Source organism: Centrocercus urophasianus, unplaced genomic scaffold (genome assembly GCF_019232065.1).
Source record: "Centrocercus urophasianus isolate 14NV4802_14NV808 unplaced genomic scaffold, USGS_Curo_1.0 seq_17, whole genome shotgun sequence".
Lineage (NCBI taxonomy): Eukaryota > Metazoa > Chordata > Aves > Galliformes > Phasianidae > Centrocercus > Centrocercus urophasianus.
In genome coordinates, this window is record NW_024884722.1 from 14,942,925 (window position 1) to 14,961,356 (window position 18,432).

The 18,432-nt window shown below is 36.1% G+C and overlaps 1 protein-coding gene across 1 annotated transcript in view; it reads left to right on the forward strand.

Moving 5' to 3' along the window:
* The window catches only part of CEP55 (centrosomal protein 55), a 14,337-nt gene extending 1,138 nt beyond the window's left edge, over positions 1–13,199 (forward strand). Inside the window, exons 2-8 of the mRNA XM_042817939.1 lie at positions 624–908; positions 3,528–3,593; positions 4,107–4,248; positions 6,182–6,495; positions 8,243–8,314; positions 9,083–9,208; positions 11,272–13,199. Coding sequence (XP_042673873.1) covers positions 624–908; positions 3,528–3,593; positions 4,107–4,248; positions 6,182–6,495; positions 8,243–8,314; positions 9,083–9,208; positions 11,272–11,475 — 1,209 coding nt within the window. The 3' untranslated portion in view covers positions 11,476–13,199. The remainder of the gene's footprint in view (positions 1–623; positions 909–3,527; positions 3,594–4,106; positions 4,249–6,181; positions 6,496–8,242; positions 8,315–9,082; positions 9,209–11,271) is intronic.
* The last annotated feature ends 5,233 nt before the right edge of the window (positions 13,200–18,432 follow it).

Consider the following 18,432-nt stretch of genomic DNA (forward strand, 5'->3'; position numbering starts at 1 on the left):
CTGAGGTATCTCAAAATTCTAATGCTATTCAAGAATTTACTGTGCTAGAAACCTACCTAAAAGTCAGTGTCGGGGGGGGGGGGGGGAAGCAAAATGTTCTTTACTAGATCTTTAAACTAAAATGCTAGGTAACTTATGAAAAAAAAAATAGAATTTTTCTCCTGAAAGCTCTATTAGGCTCTTGTAGGTTGAGTAATTGTTGCCTTAACTTATATAAAAAGTTCAATTGCTCCTCAAAAACTGCTAAATATCTTACTGATGTTAAGAGAAGTATTAACTTCTCTTTTTGAATTGGAAATGCTCAAGAGTGCTTACAATATTTATTCTCTAAGGCTCATACACCATAGTGATTTGTATTTGTAAGCAAAGCTGCTTACCAAGTCTGTGAAATGTAGTTCTCTGCATTATTTTCTTGATTCACCTGCTATAGACTTACAATCATTTGAAATATTTCAGGTGGTTGCTGTAGCATTGTCTGTTTTACTAAAATAGTAATATTCTCAGGTAACTAAAGGTGAGGAGAATGTTTCAAAGTGAATATCTTAAACTGCTGTGCATTTGCTAATGTTATTGCTCTATATACAGATGTTTACTCCTCTGTGTCAATTTTTTGTTTCATTCAGAAAATTCTTTGTCTTGAAAAAGAAAAAGAAAAATACAACCATCTTCTTGGAGAGAAGGACAAAGAAATCCAAAACCTAAGAGACAGACTTAAGTCCAAAAACAAGAACAGTGAAGTCTCCTTATTACACAGTCAACTAGAAGAAAAAATGAAGGAAGCAGAAAGGAGAGAACTGTTACTTAGTTCTCTGTCAGAAGAAATGAACCAATTAAAATGTAACTTATCCACTATTACTGTGAAATGTTCTGAGATTGAAAACAGAACTGGTAGTTCGCAGGCATCCCAGGTAAGCATTAAAGAAATATAGTAATTGTTTACAGGTTAGACTTGCAATTTTAACCCATTGAGCACCTTTATTTGTTATAAAATGCAATTTTTAATCTTACAAGTCTTCATATAAGATTTCAGCATACAACACAGCAGGTGGCATCCAGACTGAACACTAAATAAACAGTCAGGAAGTACAACTTCTGGTAGCACAGCTGGGAAGAATTCTGTGCTGCCATGACCTCTTTTCCTGCTCTTGTGCAGGCAGGTGTGACTGGTGGTATGGTATGGATTCACCTGCTATTGCTTTAGCAGACAGTGTAGCCTTCATGGATTTGTGTGCTCAATGAGTAATCAGAGTGGGAAGGAGCAGGAATAGGCATGGGGCCTTAAAGGAATGCTAAACTCTGCACCTGTTTAACTGAGGGTAAATGGAGAGAATACCTTTCTCCTTTCTACTCTTATAAATCTTCATTTATTCTTGGTTAACATGGCATAATGCATGAAAAATACTTCAGTGTAACAGAAGATAGAGTAATTTTTCATTTAAACTCGTTAATAGCTGTGGTGTCAGGCACTTTGCTACTTTTACGAATGCATTTTGTTTGCTCTGGCTGTTTTTTCACCTATTACAATGCTCTATAGAAAATTCAGTATTGTCTCAGTAGGGGGCACATGGGATTCAGTACTTGAAAGCAGCTCCTTTCAAGTCTCTTTCAGCTTGCAACCTGTAGATGGTGCTAGCTCTCCAAGCTATATAATGGAGTTGAGCAATTTCTAGAAATTCAGCTTTTAACAAATATGTTAAGTTGGTGGCTTATTTAATCTGTTCATTTTCAATTATAATACTACACTATTCAGTGGAATACAAATATGTATTTTGGGAAATAAACACATTACATCTAGTGGTATTGTGCCTAATTCCAAAGCACTGAAGAGTTTTGGAGAAAATTTTAAACTTGCATTCATTCAGCATGGCTTTTATGCTGTCCCTGTCAATGGATTTATTTGTCTAGTAATCACTGCATGGATTTGTAGCACAGCAATAGCAGGACTGCAACTCTGAACAGTAAGTTGCTTTGTGTGGACTTTCCTTATTGTATTTAGCATAGTATCCTACAGGCAGCACAAAGTTACAGTTCAGTGGCAGAGCACATAATATTCTAATACACATAATATTCTGACTCTGCAGAAAGGTTTAGTGGCATACCAAGATAATAGGTCATTAAAAAAAAAAGTAAAGAATCCTGTAGCTTGATTTTGAAGGATGACCACTTCCTTTCTGTACTGAGTTTTCAGTTCTTAGTTAAGGAGTTTTAAGCAGGAAGTGTATCTTTCAATCCGAGGTACAGAATAGGAGAATTAAAGAGTAATTGCTACTTACCTCAGCAGTGAGGTAAGTGTTCAGCAGGCTTTTTTCTAATGCTAGAAAATTACACTCTTATTTTAAAATAACTTGTTTGCAACTGGTCATAAAAGAAGCCTGAGGGAAGGCATTTTGCGCTGTTATAAATTGGATTCTGATTGCCAGATTAGATATATTAGTAGAGGACAAAAATGTTCTTAGACTTTCTTTTGAATGTTTTGGGAAAGTTGAGAGCGAATTGAGTAGTGTTTCTTAAAACTGATAGGTGATGCACAAGCAGCAGGTGTACTCTGAAGTGGAAAGAACAGCTGTATGAGAACTTGAAGTGGTGCAGTTTTCACTGGTGCACAAGTTCTAATATTTACAGAAATAAGAATCTGAACAGTTGTGGTGAATCTAAATCCTATTAGAAAGAACTGAGCTTTAATAATTGTGTCCGGCTTTAAAATCTCTTGTATTTTTCAGTCATGAAACTTGTTCTAAATCATATTCTGCAAAAACAGGAATACTTTAGCTAAATCCAACTACATTTTTCTAATCTCTATTTGTGTCCTTACAAGTTCCTTCTGGCTTATCTACACAACTTTGAAAAGCTTTCTGTTGTACAGTGAATAAACAACATATTATGAAGAAGTTTAAATGTTTAACAGATTCTCAGTTCTACATGGGGCTGAAGAACTGTGAAACTCATACTTTAAGTGCTCTGCTGTGGATCGGACCTTGGGAAACTCATATGTCCTTATGGTTCTGAGCAGACATCCTTTTCCAAATGTTTATAATCCTATGGTTATCTCAAAGATATTTAAGTTCTCTGGCTTCACCCAAGAACTCCCATAGGTCTGTTTTATTGTCAAACTGCTATAATGATGATATGAAAATAGAAAAAATTTACATTTTGTTTTTTAAGTAAAAACTGTAGATATTTGAGTTCTTCAGAAGCTTTCCTGTACCCTTCAGATCTCTCAAGACAGAAGTTCAACCAAAAGTGGTGTTTTTATGAAATGTTTTAATGTAACTGTTATTCAGTGAACTAAATTGAGATATGTCCTATATTTTCCAGGAGACTTTAAAAAAAAATCTATGTAATGTTTTGCCATGTAATCTAGCTCCTTCTTAAAATAGAACATAGATTTTCTTTTTTAATTCAAGTGTCAGATAAATGCATCTTAAATTTTAAACTGCTCTTATGCTAACCCTGGGCTTAATAGTTATACAGAACTAGATATGCTCTTCTATTTTAAAGAATGCTAATTGATTGCTCTTTGTCTGTAGGAAACAGTAATAAACTGCCCTGGATCTCCAACTAATCTTAGTGAAGTTGAAAAACAGCTAAAAGATGTAAGTTCTCCTATACAACATTATATGTAAAATCATGTATTATGTATAAGAATGTAAATGATCACCATATATATTTTTGGTTAGAATGGGACCTCAGAGGGTATGGTAGAGGATACTATCAGATAAAGCTGCTAAGAAGATATCTGACATCAGACTGTAAGCTGTAGTGTTAGCTTATTCCACTGTATTTGACCAAACGAAAGGTTAATTCATTAAATTTTTCAGTGATATCCCTTTTCCAGTAAACAAGCCAATCAGAATTTAATATTGCTGCTTTTTTAACTTATGCTCAATAACACCAAGAAAGGTTTTATTAATTATGCAGAAAAGATTAATGCAGTTTGCAGGAAAACTAAGTAGCTTTTATTTATACAAATGTAAAACATGTAGTTTTTCCTTTCTTTATACAAATGTAAAACATGTAGTTTTTCCTCTTTTGTTAAGAAACAAGGTGAATAATACTTACAAATCTGGTGAAGTAGTAGAGGCTTTATTTTTTTTTTTTCCACAAAGGCTCTTGAGAAAAACCAGCAGTGGTTACTGTATGACCAGCAACGTGAAGCATATGTCAGGGGACTGCTGGGAAGGATCTTGGAACTTGAACAGAGATTGGAAACTGTTAGTCAGCAACAACCCAAAGAATCTAATGCAGAAGGTATTGATTTTTTTTTTCCATGAATGACCCAAACCATAATTATCTGTAAAATACATTTCCTATAAAAGCAGTGATCATTGACTTTCTTCATAATATTTGCTTTATTTGTAGAACTTCTGAATTTCTTTGTTTCCTGTTTTTTAGTTGTGTTACCTGATCATTTCCTCTTTTTCCTATTTACTTCACTAAACATTTTTTTTAAAAGCTTTGACAGTTTATTGGCCACCTTTCTGCTTGCTAAAAGTGTTGAGGCAAATATATACATATCTCCCATCCTTCAAAGTACACAGCCTCCATAAAGAAAGCATTAAGAATTTACTGGCTAGGTGTGTATCAGTCTGTTTCTTTCAAAATAAATATTATAAAAATGACTCAAGCCTGACATGATCTGTTCAGATGAATAAAGAACAGTTGGCATCTGTGATAGGTTTTGACACTTGTCCAAAATGTTTTGAGATAATGGGTCTGGTTACCTCTAGCTTACTTCCATGTTGTGGAGTTCCTCATTAAGCACCTTCTCTGTAGCATGTATTCAGATTGACTTGAGTCATGCTTGACCAGCTTGTAGGATAAAATTAATTTTGAACAGAAGAGCCAGAAGCAGTTGGCTTCCTTTTCACATCAAATTATCAGTTTCATACTGCAGCTGATCTGCAAGGTAAATATATGAAATAGGCACGTTATTACTCCAGGTGAGGATAGTTCTATGGGTAATTACCACTTTGTAATTAATATGCAGTGGCTTTGTTTCTATGTTGCTGCTGGTAACCTTACAGAGAACTGTGAAATGTTACTTTTTAAATCTTTAAGAGTCTATGAACAGTGTATGGGAGGGAGGGCAGCCTGTAGTAGCTCACCAGATGAAGTAATCAGAGTTACTATGGTCAAAGCTTTGTCATGAAAGCAGCCAAGAAACACAGAGTAAATGTTCCTCTTCAAGCAAATAGAGAGCAGTAGAAATCAAAGATTAAAAAGCTAGCTATATGAATTGAAAATGTTTGTTTTTTCCAAGGAAAATGTTGACATCTCTCTGAAGAGCTCATTGCCCTGTAAAGGAGTATTGCTAATAAATTTAAGGCTTAGCATCAGGTGGGGGGTGTTGAGCATTCAAGGAAGAAACTTTCCCTAGTAAGTTTCATTTTGAAGAACATGAGGGAAATCTTCAACAGGAGAAGTACACAAGACAAGAACTTGAGTACCAGAAATCATAAGGGACTGTGAATGACAGCATTCTTTATTCTGCTTCTAGGTGTACTTTATATTATGAATTTCTATGGAGCACTTTTTCCTAGTTAGTTTTTTCTTGGGTCGAGAAGCGTGAACTATTTGAACAGTGATTTAAGCAAAGGTCGTTAGCTAAGAAACAGACATTCTTCATCAAAAAAACCTACTTCTTTTTCCTTTAAAAGCAATGTAGAAGTGATCATGTACAACTTGAAGACAACAGATATTCCATTTCTGTGTGGTGATAGAGCAGAACTTATAAAGACACCCCCCCCCCCCCCCCCTCAGGGTGTCTCTAGGGAGAAAGTAATGATGGAACCTTGACTAAGGAGTGTAAATTGAAACATGAGATTCTAATGTCTTTTGATCTCTGTTCTGATGTTTCAGTATAATGCATGATGCTGCATGAGAACTATTAGTGGGACCATACAGCTCGTGTAGTCAGGACAAATGCTGTAATGTTGCTATAACAGTTAGTGAAGGAAGTGGCTGTAGCACTACATGGAAGCCAAGCTGCTATTTTCCAGTAACTATCCTTAAAGAAGGATAGTTACTGCTTTGACATTTATAAAGCTGTTTTAATTTAGTTTGGTGATGATCTAGCCTGTGTAATATGCTAAAATGTCATCAGTGTGCTTCAAAATGCTATCAAGAGTTTGGTGCTCTGCTTCTGAGGTGTTTTTGTGTATTCTCTCCTTATCTCATTGAGGATATCTACAAGAAAAGCAAAAACATTATGATCAGCTCTTAGAAAATGCAAAGAATGATCTTGAAGCTGAAAGATGCACTGTAACCCAGTTGAAATGTGAACTTAATGAGTTCAAAAAGAAGTATGAAGAAAGACAACAAGAAATAATGAGCTTAAATGCCTTACTGCAGTCACAACCTATTGTTGAAATGAAGGATCAAGAAAACGAAAACAAAATTAAAAGAGAGAAAATACAGATACTAAAACAAGAAAATGAAAGTATTAAATTACAGCTACGAGAGGAAAAGAAAAAGTCTGAAGATCTCTCATCTCAGGTAAGCAAATTAAAAACTGAAGATCATTAGCAAAGAATCAAGACAGCTGGAAAGCCATACTTCATCAGAACAGACTGTCACTTGGTCTGATAAGCGCTATTTGTGTTCACCTATACTCATATCCTCCTTGTGGTTAAAACTGAATCCTTTCATACTGGTTCAATGATCTGGTTTTGTGAAACTTCCTCATTTAAGCATGAGTTTGCTTACTTCAGTAGTACTGTAGGGGCACAAAATGAAGCAAGAGAATGAATCATAGGTTTTAATTAAGCTTCATCCTCAAGATTATTGGTGAATGAGAACAAAAAATGTAAAAAAAATCAAGTTTAATATGTTCTATTTTGTGGTCCAAAGTGGAATATAACTGGTATTTACTATTAGCTGTAGTCTAACATTTACTGGATAAACAGACACATCTCCCTGGATAGTGTCTCCAACTGACTGCTGCAGCCTACACCAGTTTTTTTTTCCTTTTCCCCCACTCAGATCCCATCCTTGGTTTTCTGTATTATGCCCGGGATAAAACATTATCAAGTGCATCTTGCTACTGAAAAGCAATGTGTAGATAAGGGATGCAATGGAACTTCAACTATTGCTGTCTTGGAGACAACTATATTAGAAACCAATGACAAGAGTTCTGTAACTCATTACAGAGCCCAGGAAGTTGCCTGTGAGGCAAGCTGTTTGTTATGCATGGCTTGTGCTGTTGCCTCACCTGCTGCTTTTCTATCATTTTCTAACTGTTTGCAGGGCTTGCCTGTTTCCCAGAGAGTAACTTATGAACAACGTTATTTAAGCCATTATGTGAAGTTCTTGACTCTTCTTTTTTCTTTAGCCCAATTATTTTTCACTACCTATCTAGCTGAGCAGAGTTGGGAAAACAGCTTATGCTGTATGTTAATGTTAAAAATAATTCAGTGCTTACGTTTTGTTTGGAGTTGTCACAAGGATTCCCTGTGTGGACAACTACAGTGGGCAAATTAAAACAAAGTATTCCTGTCAGCATTGTGGTGCTACATAGAACTTTCTTCTGGACATGAGATCATGGCCATCTCTTAGATGAAGAGAACCTGGCAAGTTCTTCTTTATGGACTATACTCAGGTCATCCAAATAAGATACACTTTGTACTTGGTGGTCAATTGAGCTGAAACTTGAAGTAAGATGTAAATCAATAGGCATTGATCTAGGCTAAAACTAGAATATCAGACTAGCTCTCTAGATGCAAGATAGTGGTTATTAATGGTTAATAGTAAACTGTTACTTCGTAATTTTTCAACAGAACAAAAGCATTCATTTTAAAAGTTTGGTATGTCCTGTAAATGGAGGATATCTTATAAATGCATTTAGTTAATGCCTTATAGTTGAGTATTTTCTAACTTTTCAGTTCTATTTAAAGTAAGCTAAACTGCTTATTAAAAACAGTAGCATGTCGTGTTACATAGGCTTTTTTATACATGTATTTTTCTGTTCAGCCAATCACCTGGGAAAGTTCAGTTGGTTTTTATTCCTCTTTATTTTTTTATTCAGTAAAATATCAATCTACATTCTTCCCTACTCTGTACCGTAATAACATTTTCCTGGGGTTTTCCCCAAGGAAAGAGAGGTATTTGAATCCTGTTTGGCTGCTGTAAAATAGGCATGTGTTTTCTGCTGGCACTGGAATACAAAAGTTTAGTTCCATTCCTCCTTGGGAATTTTTTCTTAAACTTACTGTGCATGGAAATTGCTTGTTTTTCTGCCTTGTAGGTACAACTTCTTCGTAAATCATTGCTCAAGCAGCAGGAGGAACACACTAGGATAGCTTTGTTGGAACAGCAGGTATGCAGTTACATGTTTGGATGTGACTTGATTTTTTTTCAAGAATTTGATACTTAAATTGTTTTAGAAAGTCTATGTGCATATTATACTTCAAACTTAAGAATAAGTAGTATATTAAAGTAATAATAGATACTAATATGCATCTCTGGGTGATCCCTCTGTGCTTCTAAAAATTCTTGTGTTTTCTGGAGGAAATCTGTAAGAGGCTGCAACTAATGCTACTTTCTGCACAATCATTATTTCAAATAAATACTGCACAGCCTCAAATTAAGTCTGGGAAACATCCTAAAACCAATCAGCTCATTGAAACTTGTAATGTGCAAATAACTGCATTGCCATCTGCTCTCTGTTTTTTCAAGGAAGTTTTAAGAGATCTCACTTAAATCCTTGAGACAAAATGTTGTATGTTTGCTAAGCTGTGGTATAGTGTTGCCCATAGTTTCCTTTCAGATTGCTACAACAAAGATCATGGAGTAGAAACTGGCATTTCTGGGGGTAAACTTCCACTATATGCTTTTCCAGAAAATCTTCAGTTTAGGAGTGTGAGACAGATGAAATATCCTCCAATCAAAGTAACTTTTAACTCTACCTCTAATTATTAATTGAGCATATTCCACTGAAATGAAAGCAACAGATGATTTTAATGTATTTTAGGATATGATTATAAGTAAAGCTTGTTTGAAATACATAAAAAGGGAAAATCGCCCTCCTTCCACCGCATTCTTGATAATTCTACTTTTACATCTTTTCCCTTTGTGGGGTTGCAAGATTCAAATATGCACTGCAGACTTGGAGAATGAGAAGCTTGACCGCCAGAACTTGAAGCATCAGTTAAACAAAATCTTTAAGGAATTGTTCAAGGCTAGGGAGCAAATAACTCGTCTTGAACCTCTGGTATGTACTGAGTAACTTGCAGGAATTTTGCATAAATGAACAACTTCTCACCCAGGATGTAGTGAGTCTTCTGTTCATGTCATCAGGCATTCACTGTAGTTGCTCACATCCATTAACTATGCAGTCCAATGATGCAGAACCCTACATTAGCTAGTTAAATACAAATTCTGTTACAGAGAAGTGATACTGCAGAAGGAGGTGCAGAATAGTCAGGTGCCTCAATAGAGAACATAATTGTTTTGTCACAATGTATCTCTAGTCTTGCCTGTTGTACAGAAACAGGAGTGTAGTATGCTTCTACTTAAACTTGCTGCTGGTCAACAAGGCACAACTCTTACAGCTGAATCCCTCTCCCCACACCCTATCCTGTATCTCTTACATGGAATGGATGGATTACAATATTCATCCATTTTCAGAAAGATCTGTTTAACTCCTAAGATTAAAAGGGATGTTAGTATTGTCTGCGGGCCATGTTCTGCTTGCTACTTATATAATCCCAAAGAAAGCCACCTAGATTCAACCACTGGTTTCAACAGAAATTCAAAAGGAAAGATTAAACATCAAGCAATCCACTAATCTGTTTGCTCTGTTGTATCCAGAACTGCCTCAGTCTTCAGCATAAATGTATTTTGACTGTTGGTGTTCCTGGAACTCTGTTAAGGGTCTTGCAAAATTGTGATAGCTGAATAGAATTGTTGAGTCTGCAGTTCTGGACTTAAGTGAGGTTCAGAAGAAAAAAATTACATGCCTGTATCCTTCATTAGATCAGGTTTGAGGCTGCCTTGCTGCTTACAGAAAAGATAAATCCTACAGCCACTAACAAGTTGCAGATCAGAGGAATTCTGTCTCATAGTTGCTGCTACTGCCAGCAGAGGCCACTAGAAAATCCAGCTGCAGGAGCAACTGAAACTTCTGCAGGGCTGCAGTGTTCAGTTTCCCTGTGCTGAGAAGTTGGATGGATTGCTGTTGGGTCCTGTTGTCCATAAAGAGAAAGCTTCATGCATAGAGACTGTAGTTCATAGTGTCAGGTGGAGAAGGGAAAATTAAGGAGTTTAGGAAGGAAATCAGGCAGAGGCAGCATCCTGTGTAGTGTGGATTGGTGCATTCGATTAAGGGGGGGATACTTTATGAATGGCTAGAAAGATTGTTGGATAAGAATTCTTTGCAAAAAGGAGGAATTTCCTAAGTGTAGGTGTAATTGTAAATCATGTTGAATTCCCTAATACATATATGGCATGTTTTTAGAACTTTCAAAGGAATTTCTAAAATAAATACGGTCTTCAATGTTTGATTTTCATGAGGCTGGTGGTCCTGCTGTAAGAAAGCTTCAGTCAGTGTTCTTTATTTCCTTCATTCTTCCCTTCTGTCAGGCTTCTTCTCCCTCAAGAATACACAAGAATACACAACCCTCCAACCCTACATAGGTAGACAAAAATGCATTAAGATCTGTGTGCAGTACTAACACTTCTGCAAGTCATGTTCCATTGTTCAGTATTTAGGGTGCAGAAATTTGGCTTTTTAATTAGAATGTGTATGAAAATTGTAAGATGGCCAAGTAGCTGCAGATCAGCAATGATAATGTGTGAGTTTGAAGCTTGCTGTCATAGCTTCCGCCATGGCTTTTTTGTTATACCTTATGAAATACTGATACTGCTGCACAGTGTTTAAAGTGACAGGACTCATGTTTTCCTTCAGTGGTTCATGAAGGAGAAGAGCTACTTCAAACTAAGAGTATACATTAAATACTGCTATAATGTAATTGATGTGCTCTATCTTATCTGTCTGTACTTAATGAGATGTTGTAGAAAGCCTGTGTTAAGTAGCCTGCAGAAAAGCTACCTGCAATCTAATTCAAATATCATATGAAAATTATTCAACAGGCCCATATTGCCCCTTGCTATTAATGCAATAGCATAACTGCATTTAGCCATCTTCAAAATTATGTCCTTAGTGCTGTATGTAACATGTAATTTGTGCCACCAAATCTTTTTTTCCTACATCTATATGATCAGAACCTCATTCAAGCATGCCCCAGTTCTTCACTAAACCTTTTCCTTTTTCAGAAGCTCCAGGAGTCTGGACATGTGGAACCACAAGAAGATTTGCAAGCTGCATTTGAAGAGAAGATTGCAGCATATGATAGTCCTTCCCAGAAACATTCAAATCTCCTTGATGAAAGTTTCCTGGAGTGTCCCAGATGTAAAGCGCAGTATCCAACAAGCAAGCACAGAGAATTACTAGCGCATATTGATTTCTGTACAGCTTAAGCTCCAAATGGACTTATTTGCTCTTTATGCACTGCCAGTATACTGTTTAAAAAGGCAAAATATTTTTGTAAAACTTTTCTTTGAAGGCTAAATGAAGGACTTTCTATTTCTGTTCGATGAAAACAGTAATTTGGCATCAAATTTTCCACTTGACTCTTGTGGAAATAGTCATTGTATTTTTGCTTGCAAATGGAAATATCTGTAGAATTAGGGCTATTTTCATAGAGCAAACTACTGATTTTTTTTTTTTTTTTTTTGCACTATTAAAAATGAGAGCAGTAAAAATGCACCTACTGTGTTGGATTAATACTTGACATATCCAGTTTTGAAACTGACAGAAAATGGAGTGTTATTGTTTTGTGATTACAGCACAATTCTCTCAATCTACTGTAGACCTGGGTTTGTTGTGAGTATTTTCCTCATTTTACCTGTAGTGAAGTCTAAGTCATTGTTATCATGAGAATGATTAAATTAAGGACTACTTGGAAGGCAAAAACTAAAAAAATGAACTTCTCCTACAATTCTATGGTTTGCTGAGACCAGCAAATTACCTGCACACAGACTGTAAGATAAATCTGTCCCTGGTGTACTGTTTTGAATTGCTAGCCAGTGTTACTTTGTGCATCTGACCCATAAAGTTCTCCCTACTCTTGAATGGTTAACCATTATTTTTAAATATAGGGGTATTTTCAAAGTTGTTTCCAGTTACTATTGTAATATTGCATCATATTGTTGTTAAAAGCTAATACTTAAAGAAAGACAACAATTATGTCACCACTTCTCAATTTCACTGACCGTCAGGCTAATCTTTGTCTCTGACAATTTGGCAAGCAAACTGTGCTTCAGAACCCTAAAGTTTTTGTCATGATGGAAATTCTCTTCACATCTTCTAAATTTGGGATAACCATGCTTTTCATTTCAACCTAATGACCTTAATCACTTATTGAACTATTTTAGAATTTTAGGTTAGGTGTCTTTTAATAACATATTAATCAGCTGGTACTCCATTCCCAGCTGTATATTCAGCATGGTTTCTGCAATAAATTCTGATCTTTTATGTATTATAGATGAAATAAGTTTGCCTGCTGCAGGTCTTCTCTGCAATAATTTAGACTTTCTTAAATTAGCTTAAAATGCTTTCTCATTAAAGCTGATGCTACCAAGGAGGAACGAAAGACTGCAGCTCATTAGCTGCTCAGTTATTTAATACTAAATAGAGGGGATTCCAATAAAGTTGATAGCCTGATATTTTTTAAAGTGCTTTGTTATTCCAACACCTCCTCTGGATTTTAACATGCTTAGGTCTATATATAATAACCTATCTTATGTTGCACTTACGTTGGTGCAACATGAGAGTGTAATGATACATTCGTACAGCATTGATATTGTTTGAAAAGTAGCAAAATGAAATTCTTGAGTGTGGAAAGTCTTACTTTGAATGCACAATCACCAATTTGTTATTACTACCAACCATAGAAGGGCACTCTTGCTCTTTCATAAAGCATGCAGGTCATATCACTGTCTCTCTCCTGTGGTCACTGGAAGTGAAGAAAGATTCAAAGACTGAAGTTTGTTTTTTTTTTTTCTGAATGTAAACAGGTCCTGTAAAAGTTCTGCTGCTTTTCTCTCTTTTTACATCTACAAAAGGTGGGTTTCTACCTAATGCTTGTCTTACTGCTAGGACTTAGCTGTAAGTTTAATAATTAAGGCAAGAATTCAAAAAAAGAAAAAAAAAAAAAAAAGTGCTGGTATCTCAAACACTTTTGGTATTTCAGCAGTCTGTTCTTACGTCTATTTCAAGTAAGTGAATTTTAACACAATTGTATTTCAACATTGAAAAAACTCTGTGAAATCTGCATCATATGAAGATGTCAGTCTAGGAAAGCTTATGGATTAATACAGCATATTAATAAATCCTGGCTTTCACATATATGGTTCTTTGTACATAGAAACTGAATTAAGTGCTTTCAATGTGTTAAGTGTGATTGGAATGAAAGCTATACTGAGCCTAGCAAATGTCTTTTTTTTTTTTTTATACAAGGACAACTCCTAATGAAGTAACTGCAACTGAAAGATAGCTCTTACTCAACTTAATATGAGATTGTATCCAGTGAACCATTCAGTCAACTCTTCATCACTTATTTGCTCATGCAATTTTATTTCTCAGTCCTGATCTTGGTAATCTTGTGCAGTTATTTGCTGTGCCAACAGCTGTTTCACAGATGTTTAGGCGAGCTATATTATAAACCACTTTAACCACACAAATGTATTATGGCAGGAAGGCATAGTGCCTTTTATGCTGTAAAAGAATCATGCTGAGCCCCACAAATATTTAGAGAACTGGATGCCTCTGTCTGGCAGCTAATGTTACCATGAATGGCATGGTGTCCTCAAAACAAGATTATGGGGAATAGTGCCACCCTCGTGATATCTCTGTGACAAAGCAGATGAAGGAGAGAGATTACAAGTAATGAAAATATAGCAGTTCTATTTTAAACTGCCACTCAACCTATTAGTTTCCACATCTTGTATGTGCTTGAACAGTTAAGATTACAGTAGCAGTTGGTTTCATTGTAAAGATGATAAAAATTATATCATACAAGAAAGATACACTGTCTTATAATACAAACTACAGTGCATACAGCACTACTTGTAGCAGTTCTAAATCTTTTCTTTCCTCTAATTTGAAAAACGTGACAATTTGGTAGCCCAGTTGATCTGTTCCCTGCAGTAAGGAATGGTCTTGTTGAAAGTCTCCAGGTATTCAAAAGAACCACTGTCACAGGTGAGGTCCGTTTGGGCTATTTTCAAGACACAACACAAGGTTGAGCAGTTATGAATCTACCAGACAAGAACAGTGGAGGACTTCCCTGAGATCATCCACATGCTATGATGTTTGAGGCCTATGGAAGGTAGGAGGGATTTTAAGACTCAGAGGAAATAAAAGAAAAGCATGATACCTAACAAGGAAGAAGAAAAGCCATATGAATTTAGAGAAAATCAACCTAACTTCAATTCTTGGAAAAAGAAAAAAAAAAAGACCATCAAGAGCTGATACTTGGAGTCATACCATATACTTGCAGTTTTCCTTATTGTGGAGAGGAGAAAAAAAAAATGCTATGAACTTTAGTCTCAAATGCTAGTTTCTTAATGCAGGGAAATGTAATTATTTCCTCTAGCCTATACCACAGGTAGCACAAGTAGTTGAAAAGCTATATTATTTAAGTATCAATAATTCATAGCTACTAGAACATAAATGCAGCTAAAGGTGGATCTCTGCTCTAACTTACATGATTGGAACTTACAGTATCTCTGACAAGCAGCATCAAGTGGATGTTGAGTATAAGGATAGGTGATGTATCTCATCTCTGAGACCTGAAAATCTCAGGCTTTAAGAGCCAGACACAGTTCCCATATGTTAGTAGCTCTCCAGATTTCTCTCCTAGGTTTCCCTTGCACTCCTGTGAAAACATAAAATGATTAAATAAGGGATGTAATTTAGGCAATTCCAGGCTAATCTACTTGATTCCAAAACTACTTTGGATTTTCAAAAATGAAGCGCATAATGCTGCAGCACTGTGTGCACGAAGTCTGAGATAATCCAAGGTAGGAACTAAGAGCTCTTCAGAGAACATCATTAATTTTCAGTTTCTTAAGACTAATGAGCTGAAACAGGATGAATACAGTAGCTATTACAAGTACAAATGATCAACTATCTAAAAGCAAAATCAGTGGTATGACAGTTTATCAAATTCTCAGGAAAGTTGCAGAAATGGAGTGTGATACATTATCCTACTTGCAAGATTGTATAGTTTTACATAATGAATAAACAAACTGTTATATGTATTACACATATTTCTACGTGATAATGATGAGTGTTTTAGCTGGAATACCACAACTAATTTCAATTACTGTACTTCAAGAAACTGACGTAAGGAAAATCGTTCTGGTGGTTGGGATACATAAGCAGTGAAACACTACTTACTGAGGCTGTAAAATCTCCACAGGAACAGTGACATAAAATGTCTAATCCATCCATCCATTCCAAAGACCTGAGTTCATTTCTGCTGCCCTTCTAGCCAAATGGTAGCCTAAGTATTTCAAGCTGAGTGAGAAGTCTCAAAATGAGAGAGCGAGACGAAGTGCCTTAGAACATCCTTCAAATAAAGAAGTCTGGGACTTTATCAGTACCAGCTTGCTTCCTGACAGAAGTGCAGCCAGGTTTAATTTCTCTGATCTTCTCCAAAGTAGTGAGCAAGCACACTGCATTAGCAAAAGTTCAAGTTTTATTAATGTAACAAGTATGATCTGGTCAGTATTATCTCATTCAATTAGATGGAAAACTATACAGCCTAATTTAAGTGTCCATGTGTCTGGACATGGCTTACGAGAGGCTGTATGCTGCTTCTCTTTAATTATCTCATTTTAAATTCTAATGTAATCGGACCCCAACCAGCCACAGATAACAAAAAACATGAGAGCAGTGGGGGAAATAATTAATATGATTTAGCATTACACTTGGGAAGTCAGTGGCTTTTACATCATGACTTAAAGGAGTTATCTGTACTTTCTCTCACTGGTGGTGCAAGAATGGCTTTTCTGTTTCTCTCATCTGTGCTAGCTGAGCACAAACCTCTTCAAGAAGGACAGCACTTTTTGGTTGCAGGGAGTTACTCTGTAGCCTATTATTTCAGAAATGCCTGAATTTCAAAATGAAAGTTTTTATCCTGATTATGACCTGAAGAATCTCTGCTCATCTCATCAAGTCACTTCTAAGATATAATGGAAAGAAAGCAAGCCAGTCTGTAAATAAGAGCATTCTCTAGTTACTGTCTATGGAATATGAGAGAAAATTATGACATGATTGTGTGCAATCCAGTGCACAGATGTATTCAAAGAAGATCTGAATACATCTCATGAAGAAGACAGGTTGATGACAATTTTTGTTTATAAGTTCTCTAGAGGAACAATATAGTCTATTCTTTGGTGGATCTCCATTAAATCTCATCAGCAGGAATGTAAGTAACTTTAAGCATAACTGAAAATTAATATCAGAGAGCTGGGGCAGGGCTGGCAGGAGAAGAGCAGTGCTGCTAAGTTCAGTGGCGCTTCAATATCAGACTACAATACTCTATATACATCTAGCTCTGGTCTCAGTTCCTTGGTAAGGGCAAGGAACTCCTGAAATCCAGGTTCAAGATGTGTAAAAGTAACACAGTATCTTAAACTTACAGGAAACTACATTTAGTCAGGAGAGCCCAGCTGGAGCTGAGTCACCCTTGTGAAGCTCTGCGTAGAGTGTAGCATAACAGAGATTACGACTGTGTGAAGAACTCACCCTTATGTGGATTCCATACTTACATACGCACTTAGCTTACAGAGAAATGCCTCCTTTACTACATGCCATAAGATAACTTGACAAAAATTTCTGGTCGTGCTGTTGACAAAAAACCTGATCCAGCTCCCAGCCTTTTTCTGAGGGACAGTGACCACAGGAAAATAAGGCTTCCCAAAAGAAACTAAAGAGTCAGTATTTGATACAGTCACACAGATTCGTAAAACATCTGCTATTTCCCATGAACTCTGGAGTGGGTGAGCTTTCTACTACATGAATACAAACACGGGCATTCATATTTGCCCTACAAATTTAGAATAGTCACTTGGACATTGGTGTAAATGCTTCAGCTCACTGATGTGAAAACATACTGTGAGTGAGCAGCTAGAAAACTCTCTAAAAAGCAGAATAGCTAAAAGCAGGTTTGTATCTGAAACAAATACTAGAGTGGCATAGCTTCTTCCAAGCACAGAAACAGAACAACTCAAGTCTACAAGCAGAAGAGCTACAAGAACCGTATATGAAAGAAAAAATTGAAAATAGAAAGCTAATCTGCGTTGAAACCTAACGCTGAAACTCTTATTATATAGACATAGCTTGAGTCACCTGCCAGCTTGAAACTTCTGTTGTGAAGACAAAGAGTCAATATTTCTAACGCAACAAACTTATATCACTCAGCAAACAGTAAATATACAACACACCCATTACAAAAGTGAATGTTATTTACTTGTGACATGGGTGCATGGAAATACTGCCCAAAGATCTAAACAACAATTTACATACAAGAGATTATTAAGAAATTATTAAGGCAAAAACCTTTCCATGGTCACGTCCAAATGGAAAAAAAAAAGACCATCTCCAACATTGCCTAGCTCGGAATGTCCCTCTCCATGGGAGTATTTCTTATGCACAAGAAATAAATAAGCTGAACTACCCCCATCTGTCATGACAGTTCATGGTTGTCAGGGGAACAATCTGAAAAACCGAGCTTGGCTTATGATATCAGGTAACATAGCACTTACTTGCCACAGAGAAGGAAAGACTAGAGCTGTTAATCAGGACCAGAAAAATAAATTAAAAAAAAGAAACATGAGATTTAACTCCTGAGGCTAGTTAACTAGCTCCTCAGAGATCCCAGCTACTTTCATTCAGTCTAGAACTGTGAGATTGGAGTTGTCTCTGTGTTTCATTGCTTCTGAATGTAAATTAAGTTGAAAAAATGATACATTGTAACAGGTTTCCAAGCATTTTGCTAATCACTTCCTGTTCATAAGCATGCATGGACTATATACTGCACACAGCACCCACCTATTACAGTACTGCAAGAGTAGGTATATTGAGGTTACAATTCCTCCCTTCCTCAGATTTCACGTTGTGATGGTTGCTATGATTGTAGCTATTCAATGGCAAACATAGCTTTTGTAATTCATGGAGGGAAATGTATTATTTTAGGTAAATGGATCCATTAGACATGAATAATCAGTCTTTTTTTTTTTTTTTTTTGTACAAGGAACTCCAATTCATTTGATAACACCCCATTATAATATGCTGGGTTTTTTAAAATACCTCTGCAGTCCCCTTGTACCTTGTATAGTATTTTCTGCAGACAGCAGTGTGAAACT